The following is a 13,184-nucleotide window of genomic DNA, read 5'->3' as shown; positions in this document are numbered from 1 at the left end:
CCAAGAAAAGTCACAGTTAGCCAATGAAGACTTGAGACTGGTTTACTGGAATCTGAGGGTGGCCACTGATGGGTAACAATTTGGGCCAAGAAAACACTCCAGGAACTCCTCCAACCCAGTCATGAGGAAGGCAGGTTCTTCTTTAGCATTGTTGGTGGTTCTTAACCACACATCCTAAAGTACATTTTGATTCTATGGTTTCAATTATTCATGCATTCATTCAGGCTTAGAGAAGCCTCCAGGAGACTGCTATCATGGCAGAGAAACCCAAGCTCCACTACCTCAATGCACGGGGCAGAATGGAGTCCACCCGGTGGCTCCTGGCTGCAGCTGGAGTAGAGGTAGGTTCTGAGTTTTGTCATCTTAAGTTGGATTTAAAATTGCGTTATCACATACTTTTCCCACAGAAACTATGAGATGATTACTTACCGAAGCATTGTGCCTTAAATAAAAATGGACTGTAATTAAGAAAAAGATGAACAGATTTGACCTAACAATTGTTAAAATTTCTTCTCATCTAAGAGCATACATATTAAAATATAATTAAGAAACTAATCACAAAGTGTAGAACTTAAGTGGATTAGAATTTAAACAAAGTGTAAAAAATAATTTATGGCATTCATACAACAATTAGAAACATGAATATTGACTGAATATTTGATGACATGAAAGAATTATTGTTAATATTTAATGTGTGATAATGTACTATGGCTGCCTTTAGAATAGTTTATGTGTTTTGGGAAAAGACATTAAAGTAGTTAAGGATTAATCATATGGATCTGGGATTTCCTTGGAATTATTACAAGAGGAGAAGTAGGTGGGCATAAATAAGTATATTTATGCATATTTAAATAAATATTTAAATAAATTTAAGTATATTTAAATAAATATACTTATTTATGCCCACCTATATATAATATCACATTGGTTTTGGTTGATATCACATTGGTTTTGGTTGATAATTATTTATTCTAGGTGAGAAGTATAAGCAGAATTATTATGTTTTTCTGTTTATTTTTATTCTTGTTCATAATTTCCACAATAAAACAATAAAAATACATAATATTAAAAGAAGGTTGTAGTCAGAGGTAAAATGCAAAATGTAAACTACAAATGAGAGGCGGAAGGAAGTGGATTGTAACAAATTACCTATTAAAGATAGACTACATTCACAGCAATTATTTGGTTGAGCACTTATTAATTCCAGGTTCTGTACTAGGTCATGGAGATAGACAGTGAAGAAGACAGACACAGTCCCTGCCCTGGGGCAGCCTACATGTCTATGGGGATGCAGACAAGTAAACACGTGGTTAAAATGAGGGGCGGAGGCTTCTAGAACACCCAAGCATTCCCCAGTGTTACCAGGCCATCCTCCTGGATGCTTGAGCAGGAAACGCTGGGAGGTGTCTGTGGGACTCCACTAAGCGTTGCCCTCTAGATGTGTCACTGAGAAAAACACTTCCAAGTCCAGACCAGAGTCCCTCAGTAACTGCCTGAGGGTTTTCCTCGGGGGTAAGTCATGGACAAACTCAGGGGATCTTGTCCCTCAGGTGGCAGCTGAAAAGGAGGGTTTCAGGTGAGGTGGCGTCCTGTGAAGGGAACTTCTAGCGCGCCCCTTCAGCCTCACAGCGCCGTGTGGACCTGAACCTCGGGATGGCACTTTCTCCATTGCTTCACGAAGGCTTGGGACTTAAGCCTCACCCTTTCTCAATCCTATGAAGAAATAATCACACTAGAAATCCAAACACTATCATTCCAGGTTGTTTCCTTTGTACAAATGAACACCCTGTTTCACTGTTACCCAGACATCAGTTCTGCAGCTCAGGGATGTAGTCAGAGCCTGGGCAGGAAGAGTTCAGCAGGAGGGAGGGAGGGAGGGGCAAGGCTGGGAGGAACCCAGGCTCTCTGGTCTCCATCCCGCCTGAATGCAGACCTTGCTCAGGCTTCTGGAGTCTCAGTGCCCTAGGGCTGATGATCACAACCCAGTCCTCAGCCTCACAAGCACATCCCACTTGCCAACCCCACCGCACCTCGGCCACCCTCCTGCCTGAACCACCCACCGTTCCTTAGGTTTGTCCTGAACTGGACGCTTTGTTAATTGTTGGCACGCACCCCCATGACCTCTAGATCCTGGTCCTGTGTGATCATACATCCACAACAAACTCTGTTTCATGGAGCAAACTAGAAACCCCCAAATTCCTGACATTTCACCATAAAGAACTCCCTAAAGTATAATTAGCCACTGCAAATGCCACTACTGTTTATTACTTGATGTATGTGGGTCAGGCCCTGTATCTTGCATTTTGAAAACATTACAAAATTCCATTTAAGAAAATCTTGCAGATGAAGAATGTAAGGCTCGAAGATTTTAAGTACTAATTCCTAGATCACACAGCTATTTTGAGGCAGAGTCAAGATTGGAACCAGATCATAACAACATTGAAATCCAAAAAACCTTGAGAACTTTTGCTTAGATTTTTGGTTTGACATATTCTGCCTATTTAAGTCAACTACATCATCATGTAATAACTGAATTTCATATCTGTATTAAATACCTGCATCCACCCACAGCTTCTGGTCAGATTGGGACAGTCTTGTTGCTGGCTGCCATTTCCACCCAAGTGACTTGTCCAGGACAAGGTGGAATTTACTCCCAGGTTTAAGTTACTGGATGTAGATCAAGAACTAAGTATTGTTTCAAAATTCTAAAGATAACATATTTAATGAGCAGCTACTATACACCTGCTACTTTTCCAAGTGTTTGTGTGGCCTTACGATTTAATCTTGATATCATCCTATACCATAGGTACCATAAGTATACCCATTGCATAGATTAGCATACTCAGACACAGATTTGGTACATGTCCAAAGTCAAGAAGCCAGGACATGAAAATGGTGATATTGAACCCACAAAACCACATCAGAAACCAGAGGCTTTCATTAAAAATAATGTTAGTGTGGTACTCTAATTCCTTTATTAAATTGAGAATTTTACCCTATTGGGTTCCATGTACTTCAGAAGAGAGAGTTAGAATTACAAGTGTTAAAGCTGTGCAACAGCGGCGACCTATTTCACCCTTAGCAGGGTTCCCAAGAAGTGGGGCGATATAAATTACAGCAGAGGCTCCTTGGTGGCAGAATATTTGATGGCCATTAGCCCATGGCACGCCCCATGCTGGGGACACACAAGCTTGTGGTCTGATCTCACTTGGAGACACAGGCTTTCGTAAGATATGACAGCACCATAACTAGAAGAACTGCTCAGTGCATTTTCTCCAGTGATGTCCCCTCTCAAAACATGACCTAATCATACACATTCATGGGATCAGGGTGGAGGTGAAGTGAACTAGAAGATTGGGCAGCTATGTGCTGTGACCCATGCACTTTTCTCAATGAATTAGGTCTAAATTTCCAAATGACCATGACCAGACCCCTCTGTGTGTCCTGCCAAACTCAGAAATCTTATATTCTCCAAATCATGCACCAGATGGGGCCATCAAGGTCACAAGTCTATAATAGAATGAACTAACAAGAATCCATTTACTGTTTCTGCTTCCAGTTTGAAGAGAAATTTCTAGAATCTGCAGAAGATTTGGACAAGTTAAGAAATGGTAAGATCAATCTCTAAGTGCCTCTGATGAGGGTATCTAGTAGAAGGTACAGAGGGAGGCTTGAGAAGCCGGGAATGCCTATGTGTGTAGGCGGTAGTATTTGGACATGGTGCAGAGAGAGAAAGTGGTTAAAATGGAAAGGATGTGGCCCCTTGAACAGGTCTGGCAACTCTCTCCAGGCTGAAAGGACCAGACCTCTCAGACTATTTGTTAGAGGAATGATCTCCCACCCCCAGAGAAAGTCCTTTCTTTGTTTTCATGCTTGGGACACGGTGAATGAGCTGTGGTCATCAGTAGAGGATCCCATACAGCCCTCCCCATCCAAGCACATGCAAGAACACGTGCTAGTCGAAAGGAGGAGAAATCGATGTGGCCATTGCCTTGAGGTTTTTCTTTCTTGGGGCGGGGTGTGACAAAGTAACACTGCAGCACTATTGCAGGCTTTGAAGAGCAGAGAAAGGGACCCTTACATAAAAACCTCTCAGAACCTGCCTTAAATGTTACAAACACCATGAAACTTACCCTGCGAACTTCCCGTTTTAAATGGCATCTTGTTGCCAGTCCTATTGTAACTTGTCCCAACATCTTCCTAAAATATCCATGAAGATAAATCAACACAAAAAATACAAGAGTCTCAGTATGTATCTGGAGGGGAAATAAAAACAAAAATGAAATAACAAGATTAAAAAGTAAAAGGAAGCTTCTTAAGAAAAAGAAGAACCACAGGAAGCTTTTAAAAAATGTTGTTTGGGCCTGGTGTGGTGGCTCAGGCCTGTAATCCCGGCTCTTTGGGAGGCTGAGGCGCGTGGATCATTTGAGGTCAGGAGTTCGAGAACTGTTTGGCCAACATGATGAGACCCCCATCTCTACTAAAAATACAAAAATTAGCCAGGTACGTTGGTGCATGCCTGTAATCCCGACTACTCAGGAGGCTGAGGTAGGAGAATTGCTTGAACCCAGGAGGAGGAGGTTACAGTGAGCTGAGATCGTCCCACTGCACTCCAGCCTGGGTGACAGAGTAAGACTCTGTCTCAAAAAACAAAACAAGGAAAAAAGTTGTTTCAAATGAAATCTTTCCAGGCAATAATTTCTTTTTCCTTTCACAAATTTAGTCATTTCCAAAACCATTTTTTTCATCCTGAAAGGGTGGGTTTCATAGACATTTCATGCTCCTTTTTTCCCCTTCTTTCTAAAGATGGGAGTTTGCTGTTCCAGCAAGTACCAATGGTTGAGATCGACGGGATGAAGCTGGTGCAGACCAGAGCCATTCTCAACTACATTGCCAGCAAATACAACCTCTACGGGAAAGACATAAAGGAGAGAGCCCTGTACGGTATATTTTCTGTTCTTTCCTCCACAGAGAACACAGAGTGATTTAGGTCCTTCCCTGAGTGGGTGGGACCGTGGCAGGGCATCATGACCAGCAGCAGGCTGGGCCTTGGGCGTGTACACTGGGGTCCAGTATTGCAGAGTCCCATGGAGATGAGGGAACAGTGAACATGGGGAGGGTTCAGGTGAGGGTGATTCTAGAAGAGGATGCAGTCCATGGATCCAGCACCCTGACAAAGTTTCCAAACGCTCATAAACCCTGTGAACTGAGGAGGATAGGGAATCGTGATTCAGGTACTCACAGTTTCAGAGGCTAGACTCTAGCCAATAGTGTAGGGCAAGGCATAGAATGTTTGAGAGTCTGTAGATGAAGGACTGGGGAGGGAAAGCTGCAAATAAGCTGAATCTCAGATCCCAGTAATTCCAAGAATTATGACCAGGAGCCTAAATTACCAACCAATTATATGGACTGGAATACTTGAGCAGGGCTAGCAGAGGCTGGCGCCCAGGATGCTGGGGTTACCTTGACACATGGATAGAAGGCTGAAACAGCCAGATTGATTCAATACCAGCAAAGCCCTGGGGTCTCCTCTCTGTTGTGAGGAGACCACGTGATTCCAAATAAATCCTGAATGGAACTGTTGGCAGCTTCTCAAAAACTTTAGCATAGTATTACCAATGACCCAGCAGTCGCTCTAGTAGGTACATCCCAAAACAATCAAAAATACATCCACACTACATCTCTTACATAAATGAACAATGCAAATAACAATACTCATAAACCCAAATATCCATCAATCAATAAATGGAGGAGAAAAATGTGCCTTAGCCATGCCATGGAACGATGTTTGGTCATGAAAAGTAATGAAATACTGATGCAAGCTACAAGATGGTTAAACCACAAAGACATGTTACATAAAAGAAATGAGATACAGAAGGCCGCGCATTATAGGATTCTTTTTCTATGAAATGTCCAGATATTCAAATCCATAGAGGTAGAAAGTAGATTAGTGGTTGCCTGGAGCTAAAGAAGTGGGGCTTGAGGAAAAATGAATACTGCTAATGGTACAGATGTTCTTATCAGGATGATAAGAATAATTCTGGAATTAGACTGTGATGATTTTTACAGAATTCTGTGAATGCACCAAAAACCACTCAGTAGTACAATTTAACAGATTGCAATTATAGTATGTGCACATACATCAATAAAGCTCTTGTTTTAAAAAGTATTGTGAAACTCCAGTTTGACACAAAAGAAGAAAAGTTTGCACTGGTTGTAACTGAATAGAGAATTTCACCAGTGAAGGGGATTCTTAGGTGGGGTCTCCAGAAAGTCACACATGGCCAGAGTTGGGCAACAGTACATGGAGAGGGCTGTGGAAACATGTTTCATGGGTGTAATTGGAAGAACTGATAATCTGGGGCATAGGAGCCCTGGGAGCTGTAAAATGATGAGAGAGGACAAGAAATACGGCTGAGAAGGTTGTGCCAGGGACTCTTTTAGGATTACTTAGGGGGCAGGTCTTTGGCCATTTGACTCACACTAAGTTCATGCACAGAACAAACAATGAAGATGATAAATCTTGGCACAGCACCAGTGGGTACTGGCAGTGATTCCACAGATTTCTTTCATGACTGTGACCACCGATGCTCTTTTTCCTGTATTAGGTCATGTGTGTAACAAACTTTAGAGATCTGTCTACCTTGATAGGTTGTTTTAAGACATAAATGTTAATATACTTGTAAAAATCAGAGCATAAGTACTAGACTATAAAAGGCACTCACTGGAGGTGAATTACTTTGCCACCATCTCACCCTCTATTCTCTTAGGTTTTTATAAACCTGTAAAATCTAAGGCAAAAGGCATTTGACCGTTTGCTTGTCTTTCAGGATTGATATGTATACAGAAGGTATAGTAGATTTGACTGAAATGGTCTTTCTTCTGATCACATGTCAACCTGAGGAAAGAGATGCCAAGACTGCCTTGGTCAAAGAGAAAATTCAAAACCGCTATTTCCCTGCCTTTGAAAAAGTAAGTGAAACTGTTCAGTGTTTTGGGGAACTGAGTTTAGAGGCCAGTAGAAAAATAGTGGCTGGGCACTCCTGGGACACTGACCTTCACTTTCAGTGAGACTTCCTGAACACCAATGCAGCGCTCTGACTCTCTAGGCATTTTATGAAAATAGACTTGGAGAAGCAATTGTATCACTTACACCCAAGCTATAATTTTCCAGTAAAATGTTAATTTATGGACCCCAACATTAAATTATCTGTTCAACAAAATCTCGTGTTCATAAGTAGAACGTGGGCTGTGGAAGGCTCTGGACCACACTAGAGGTTGCTGTTGAGTCTATGGAACCCCATGGACTTTGATTGAAGACGAACATGATGAAAGTGATCCATCAGAAAACATTCTGGTACCATGTGCAGGAGGACGGGAGACCAATTGCCCAACCAGAGAATACTGTAGCATTTCAGAGATGGGTATTTTTAAAAAGAAGAGTGATTGTGGGATGCAGAGGAAGATTTTGCAAAATGCATTTTATAGTAAGTTGTAGACATCAGTGCAGTTCACCTGTAAACGCTTCAGCTTACAGATTATAACATAGTGCCAGTCAGGAGTGAGAGTCAATGCTGTAAGAAAGATGATGAATTCAGGTTCACCCAGGTTTACTACAGATCCCAGGGAGACAGAGCAGGGAATGAGGAGAGCAGACAAGGAGAAATGAGGACTCTGAAATAGTCTCCTTCTGGGGGAAGAGTGTTGTCATGAAGGTGGAGTCGCTGCCCAAGGGAGGTTGGAGAGGGAGAGAGCAGAATGTAGAGCCACATCCTGAACGTGAGGGCTCCACACTGTAGAGCCTGGGGCAGACATAACATGTGGCGGCGGGTGCTATGCCCCTGGCCTATGTGGAAGAAGCAAGCTGGGTGGGTGTTGCAAATGCCACAACGATGTGGAATAAGAAGAGAAAATGGGAGCCTGAGCTCCAACTGAGGAGTGAGTAGAGTCACACTTCTCACTCTCTCATTCATTCAGATAATGTGGAGAAAGCTCTGGATCTCTGCACCCATGCAGTAAAGCAACAGAGGTGGGGAAAGTCAGGGTGAAGAGGCTCTGAAAGAAGCAGGGGTCCCAGCCTGGGTGGGCATGTGTTCCTGATCTGATTCCCCCAATTCTCCAGGTCTTAAAGAGCCATGGACAAGACTACCTTGTTGGCAACAAGCTGAGCCGGGCTGACATTCACCTGGTGGAACTTCTCTACTACGTGGAAGAGCTTGACTCCAGCCTTATCTCCAGCTTCCCTCTGCTGAAGGTGACCCATTTCACAGCCCAGAGAGGCAGCCCCACATCTCCCATCTTGGGATCTTATATCTGGGCCCTGGGACTGACCATGTTTTGACCCCAGCCTTCTCCAGGCCTTCAGTGCCCCAGGGTCTCCAAAATCAGCTTCCAGGCTCCAATGTTGAGGAATGAAAACACTCTTGTTATGGAAAGGAAATTTGTGGTGCATGCTACCCCACAGAGAGTATTTTGCCTTTTATCATGGGAAGGACCCAGGGCCCAGCATCCTCCCCTTCCCTCTGTTTCAATGTGGTTTCTGTTCCTGAATTCTCTGTGATGTCCTTTATCCCATATGTGCACTTGTCTTCCCACATTCAGTCAGTCTGAGCAGGGCCCTTTCCATCTGGTTTTCTCCCTGGGCTCCGGCTCCTGCTGTCAGACATTGTGTTCCTCTGTGCACAGCTCTCCAGCACTCTGCCCCCCACACTGTATCGCTCACTGAGAAAAGGTGGTCCCATGGTTTGTCTTTATATTTTCTATAGCTATTCTCTTTCCCAACTAACTTCCCCATATTTTTACTTCTGCTTAGAGACTGATCTGTGTTGATATCTCACAGGCGCATTGATTTTTCTTGTCTTATACAAGAGTCACTAATCGATAGGGTTAATATGTAATGAGAAAGGGATGACTGAGCTGCTTAAAATCTGAACGATATCTTTGGGGAAAATACAAGTGAGCTACATGTCCTTCCTCTTATCTTCATTTCTCACTGGGTGTCTGTTTCTGCCTCCATGCTGGTGCTGATGCAGGGGACTCGCTTGGTCTTTGGCAGGAGGGGTCAGATTCCCTGGGTGGTATTAATGGTGGTGGCAGGCCTTGGCTTCACTCTGAGGCTGTGCTTTATGAATTACAGGCCCTGAAAACCAGAATCAGCAACCTGCCCACGGTGAAGAAGTTTCTGCAACCTGGCAGCCCCAGGAAGCCTCCCATGGATGTGAAAAGTTTAGAAGAAGTAAGGAAGATTTTCAGGTTGTAATAAAGCAGCCATGGAGGCCAAGGACATGCAAGACCAATATTCCAAAGTTTGCAACAATGAAGTGCTTTACCTGTGTGTGGACTGTGCCTCTTGTAAAGCTAATAAACTCTTTCCAATTACATGCTAATTAAATAATAAATAACTCTCATTTGTCGACTTAGTTAAAATTGATTTGTTTTCATTAGGATCTGATATGAATTCAGATTTCCAATCTCCTCCTAACTTACCACTTCCTTGGAATTAAAAATTTGATAAGAAGAAGAAACTATAGATTATGTGGTTTGTTTGACTTTTCCAAGAATTGTCTTATAATATTTGTCATACCATCTATTAAAATGTCAATGTAGAAATGCGCTCCTGACATTTTCAGGTATGCACAGAAGAGTTACCATTCTGGGTAATGGCATAAAGACATTTTCTTCTTTTCCTGGACAGTCATTTTATTTCTGATAAAAGTGTTCTTTCTGATGCATTTGCAAAACAATGATTCTGTCTACTGTGGATTCCTCAGTTTTCTAGGAGATGAGGAAATATTGAAGAGCAACAGACCCACCTTCTGCTCTCAGGCCACCCTATTGTCCCTTACAGACATGTGCTCCTGGCTCTTCCTCACTCTGCTCCTTAAGGCTCTGTGGGGACCCAGGCATAAGCCTTCTCTTAGTTCCATCAGTGCCACTCAGGCCTGGGCTGCCAAGATACAGATGGTATATGTGAATTACATACAAATTACAATATGCAAAATTATTTTTCCCTGGTGTGTCATTGTACCAGAATGCTTAGATTAGGAGTGCTTTCTAGCTCCACCCACATACTGGGCTTATAATGTGAATCTCTCTCAGAACTCCTGGACTTCGGCAATTTGAGCTCTCCTCCTGTTAGAGTGAGCTTCCCCACAGTTGGCAGAGGTGGGTGAGAGAGAAGACAGACACACAGGCTTCCTACCTGCAGCTTCACTTTGCTCTAGTCTCTTCTCCATTTACAACCAGAGTAGTTGTTCTAAAATGCAAATCGGAAAAAAAATCACAGAATTCTTCAGTGAGTCCTGAGTGCATACAGAATGCATCCTCACACCCATCCTCACTCCTTGATCTCCAGCCCAGTCAACCCTCTGGGCATGGTGGGGCCTCTTGCCTTCCTGCCTGGGTGCATCTGGTAGCCCTGCCTGGCAAGCTTCTTCCCAGTGGACACACTTAACACCACCTCGTTGCTTCTCAGGAGTGCTGGGCTGTCCTCTGCCCACCACAGAACCCCAGGAAGCCTCTAGTAACACCTGAGGGCCACTGTGTCTGCTCCCCTGTACTGTGAGCTCATGGTGTGGAACTTGGCCTGCTGTGTCCCCAGTGCTTCTTCACCAATGGACAGTGACACCTGCACAGACCCATATACAGCTCCATGCACCTCCAGAACCCAGGTATATGAAACTGGGCTTTGAGAACACGCAAACTGCCACACACTCTACCTGTCTCTATTCATTCATTAATTTAAAAAAAAAAATGGACTCGTATCCTTGAAATGCTTTGTAAGGACCTTGCTTGCATGCTGACCAAAATAAACAAACTGCTAAGAAATGTTTATAGGACACTTAAGTGAACTAGAATGCTGAAGCTTTGATGAAATTAAGGAATTATAGAATTTTAATATGATAAGAGATTATCATATTAAACATAATCATAGTGTGATTGTGTTTGGAAAGGAAGTTCTTCCTTTCTAGAGATGAATAGTAGTATTTACAGATGAAATGATATGCTGTCTGGGATTCGCTTGAAAAGAATCCCATGGTAGTGGAGGGAGTATGTGGCAGTTTGCATCATTTTCTTGTGGCTCCTGTCACAGATTCCCACAAACTGGGTGGTTTGAAACAACAGAAATGCATTTTCTTACAATTCTGAAGGCCAGAAGTCTGAAGTCAGGGTGTGAAGGCCACATTCACCTGGAAGCTCTAGGGAACAATCCTTCCCTGCCTCCTACAGCTTCTGGGGGCTCTTGGCATTTCTGGACTTTCATGGATCGTGGACACATCACTCTACTTTCTGCCTGGGGCTTCCAGCACCTCACCCTCTGCGTGTCTGTGTCTTCTGTTCTCTGTGTTGCAGGGACACTTGTCATTGGATTTAGGGCCTATCTGGATATACCAGGATGATCTCATCTCAAGTTCCTTAACTTCATCTGCAAAGAGCCTTTTTCCAAATAAGGTCACATTTACAGGACCCAAGGATTTGGACATGGGCCTCTCTTTCTTGGGAGCCAACATAACTTAATCCACTACCTGGTAGAGATGAAGAAATGTTGCTGAAAACTGATGAATCCAGGTCATGGGTACCTTCAAGCTTGTTATATTATTCCCTCTACTTTCGTATTTGCTAGAATTTTTCCATGTAAATTTTAAAACTATCTTATTTTAGGAGCTCCTACAATGTCCAGGTTTTGTCCCAGACAATAAGGACAGGACTCAAATAAGAAGGCGGCTCTGCTCTCAGGAGCTCAAGGTCTAAGGGAAATCTGATATTGAATACATCTTGTCAAATTAATGTAGGGAAAGACACAATAGAGAAAATACAGTAGGAGCTGAGAGTAGAGTATACTAGTCAGGACAAATACCATGTGCAAAGGCCCAGAGGCCAGGAAGGGTGATTTGAGCAATGCAGAGAGGAAACACTATAAAAATAGGGTGGCCAGATTTGGTGGATAAGATACAGGACACCCAAATAAATGTGAATTTTTAGATAAACAATCAATAGTTTTTTAGTACAAACATGTTTCCTACAGTTTTTGGAACATATTTATACAAAAAATGACTGATCCTTTGCCTGGAATTCACATTTACCTGGGTGCCCTGTATTTTATGTGGTAAACAAGTAAGAGAAGCCTTCCAGAGTGCCATCAGCCTGCCCTTCACAGACGTACCCTCCCAGCTATGCTCCCAGCAGAGATTTCTCATCTGCCTTAGTCCTTACATCCAAGTCATTAATAGTGATCATCTTCAAAAAGTCAGTTTCTACTGACCTACTATACAGAGAGCAAAATCTGCTGAAATTTTTGGTTAGACTTTTATTGCCAACCTTGAAAAGGAACATATTAATCACTTATCTTGTGATAAGAGGATGACTTGCCATTTTTCTCAGAATCTAGTAGGCAGTCCTGCGGCCCTGAAATGTGTGGGAGTGGCTGTTTTTAACTTGACTCTATTCCTTTCAATGGGAGGGAGCTATTGAAATGAATATGTAGTTTATAAACCACATTAGGACCTCACAGTAAGTTGTTGAGCCACAAGGGTGACAGCCTTTAACAAAGTAAATACTGATCTTAGAAATCTCCCTATATTACACATGTTCTCCCATCTAGGTCACTAAAAAATACTTTAAAATGTGTCCTTGGCACAAGAAAAATCTGGTTTGTACTCATATTAATGCCTTCTCTATGTGCTTGGATGACAGTTTAAAAGTTCTGCATTCTCCTGCTTTTGGATACATTGTTTCAACTTAAATAATGAACAGAGAACCTTTCAAATAAAAAATATTTATTTGAGAATTAAGCGTTGTAATGGGTATATGTTTATCATAGTAAGCTATGTATGTATTCAGGGAAGTTAAGAAAGACAAATTTTTTTATAGGAAAAAAATGAGGATTAAATAAACATTTTGAAATATTTATCATTCACTACAAGTATCAATAACAAGGGTAATGCCAGGCCAAGTTTAAACAGGCAGTTGATGGGAAAGTGTCCTAACACAAGTATTCTTTTATAAGATTGCAATGGCCTTCGTTCAAGGTTGTGTTTTTCCTAGTTTGTTTTGTTATCAGATACAAAAGAGTAAGAACATTCTCTTTATGGCCTTTTTCAGCTCTGTTTGTCAGAGTTTTCCTAGCATTTTGACTCCTTTTGACTCTGACAACTCTCACAATCGTTAAAGAAATGCAGAAATGA

The 13,184-nt window shown here is 42.4% G+C and overlaps 2 protein-coding genes across 2 annotated transcripts in view; both read left to right on the top strand.

Annotated features, from left to right (window-relative positions):
* LOC103221354 (glutathione S-transferase A1) overlaps positions 1 to 13,184 on the top strand; it is a 68,517-nt gene that overhangs the window by 11,932 nt on the left and 43,401 nt on the right. The gene's annotated exons all lie outside the window — the stretch shown is intronic.
* LOC140708543 (glutathione S-transferase A5) lies at positions 255 to 9,598 on the top strand. The gene is made up of 6 exons (XM_073006205.1): positions 255 to 341; positions 3,560 to 3,611; positions 4,807 to 4,939; positions 6,831 to 6,972; positions 8,123 to 8,254; positions 9,137 to 9,598. The coding sequence occupies exons 1-6, from the start codon at positions 255 to 257 to the stop codon at positions 9,257 to 9,259; spliced, it is 669 nt and encodes a 222-aa protein (XP_072862306.1). The 3' UTR covers positions 9,260 to 9,598.

This window comes from Chlorocebus sabaeus, chromosome 17, assembly GCF_047675955.1.
Source record: "Chlorocebus sabaeus isolate Y175 chromosome 17, mChlSab1.0.hap1, whole genome shotgun sequence".
Classification (NCBI taxonomy): domain Eukaryota; kingdom Metazoa; phylum Chordata; class Mammalia; order Primates; family Cercopithecidae; genus Chlorocebus; species Chlorocebus sabaeus.
The sequence above is the reverse complement of the archived record's forward strand: the minus strand, read 5'-3'. Positions and strand labels throughout refer to the sequence as shown.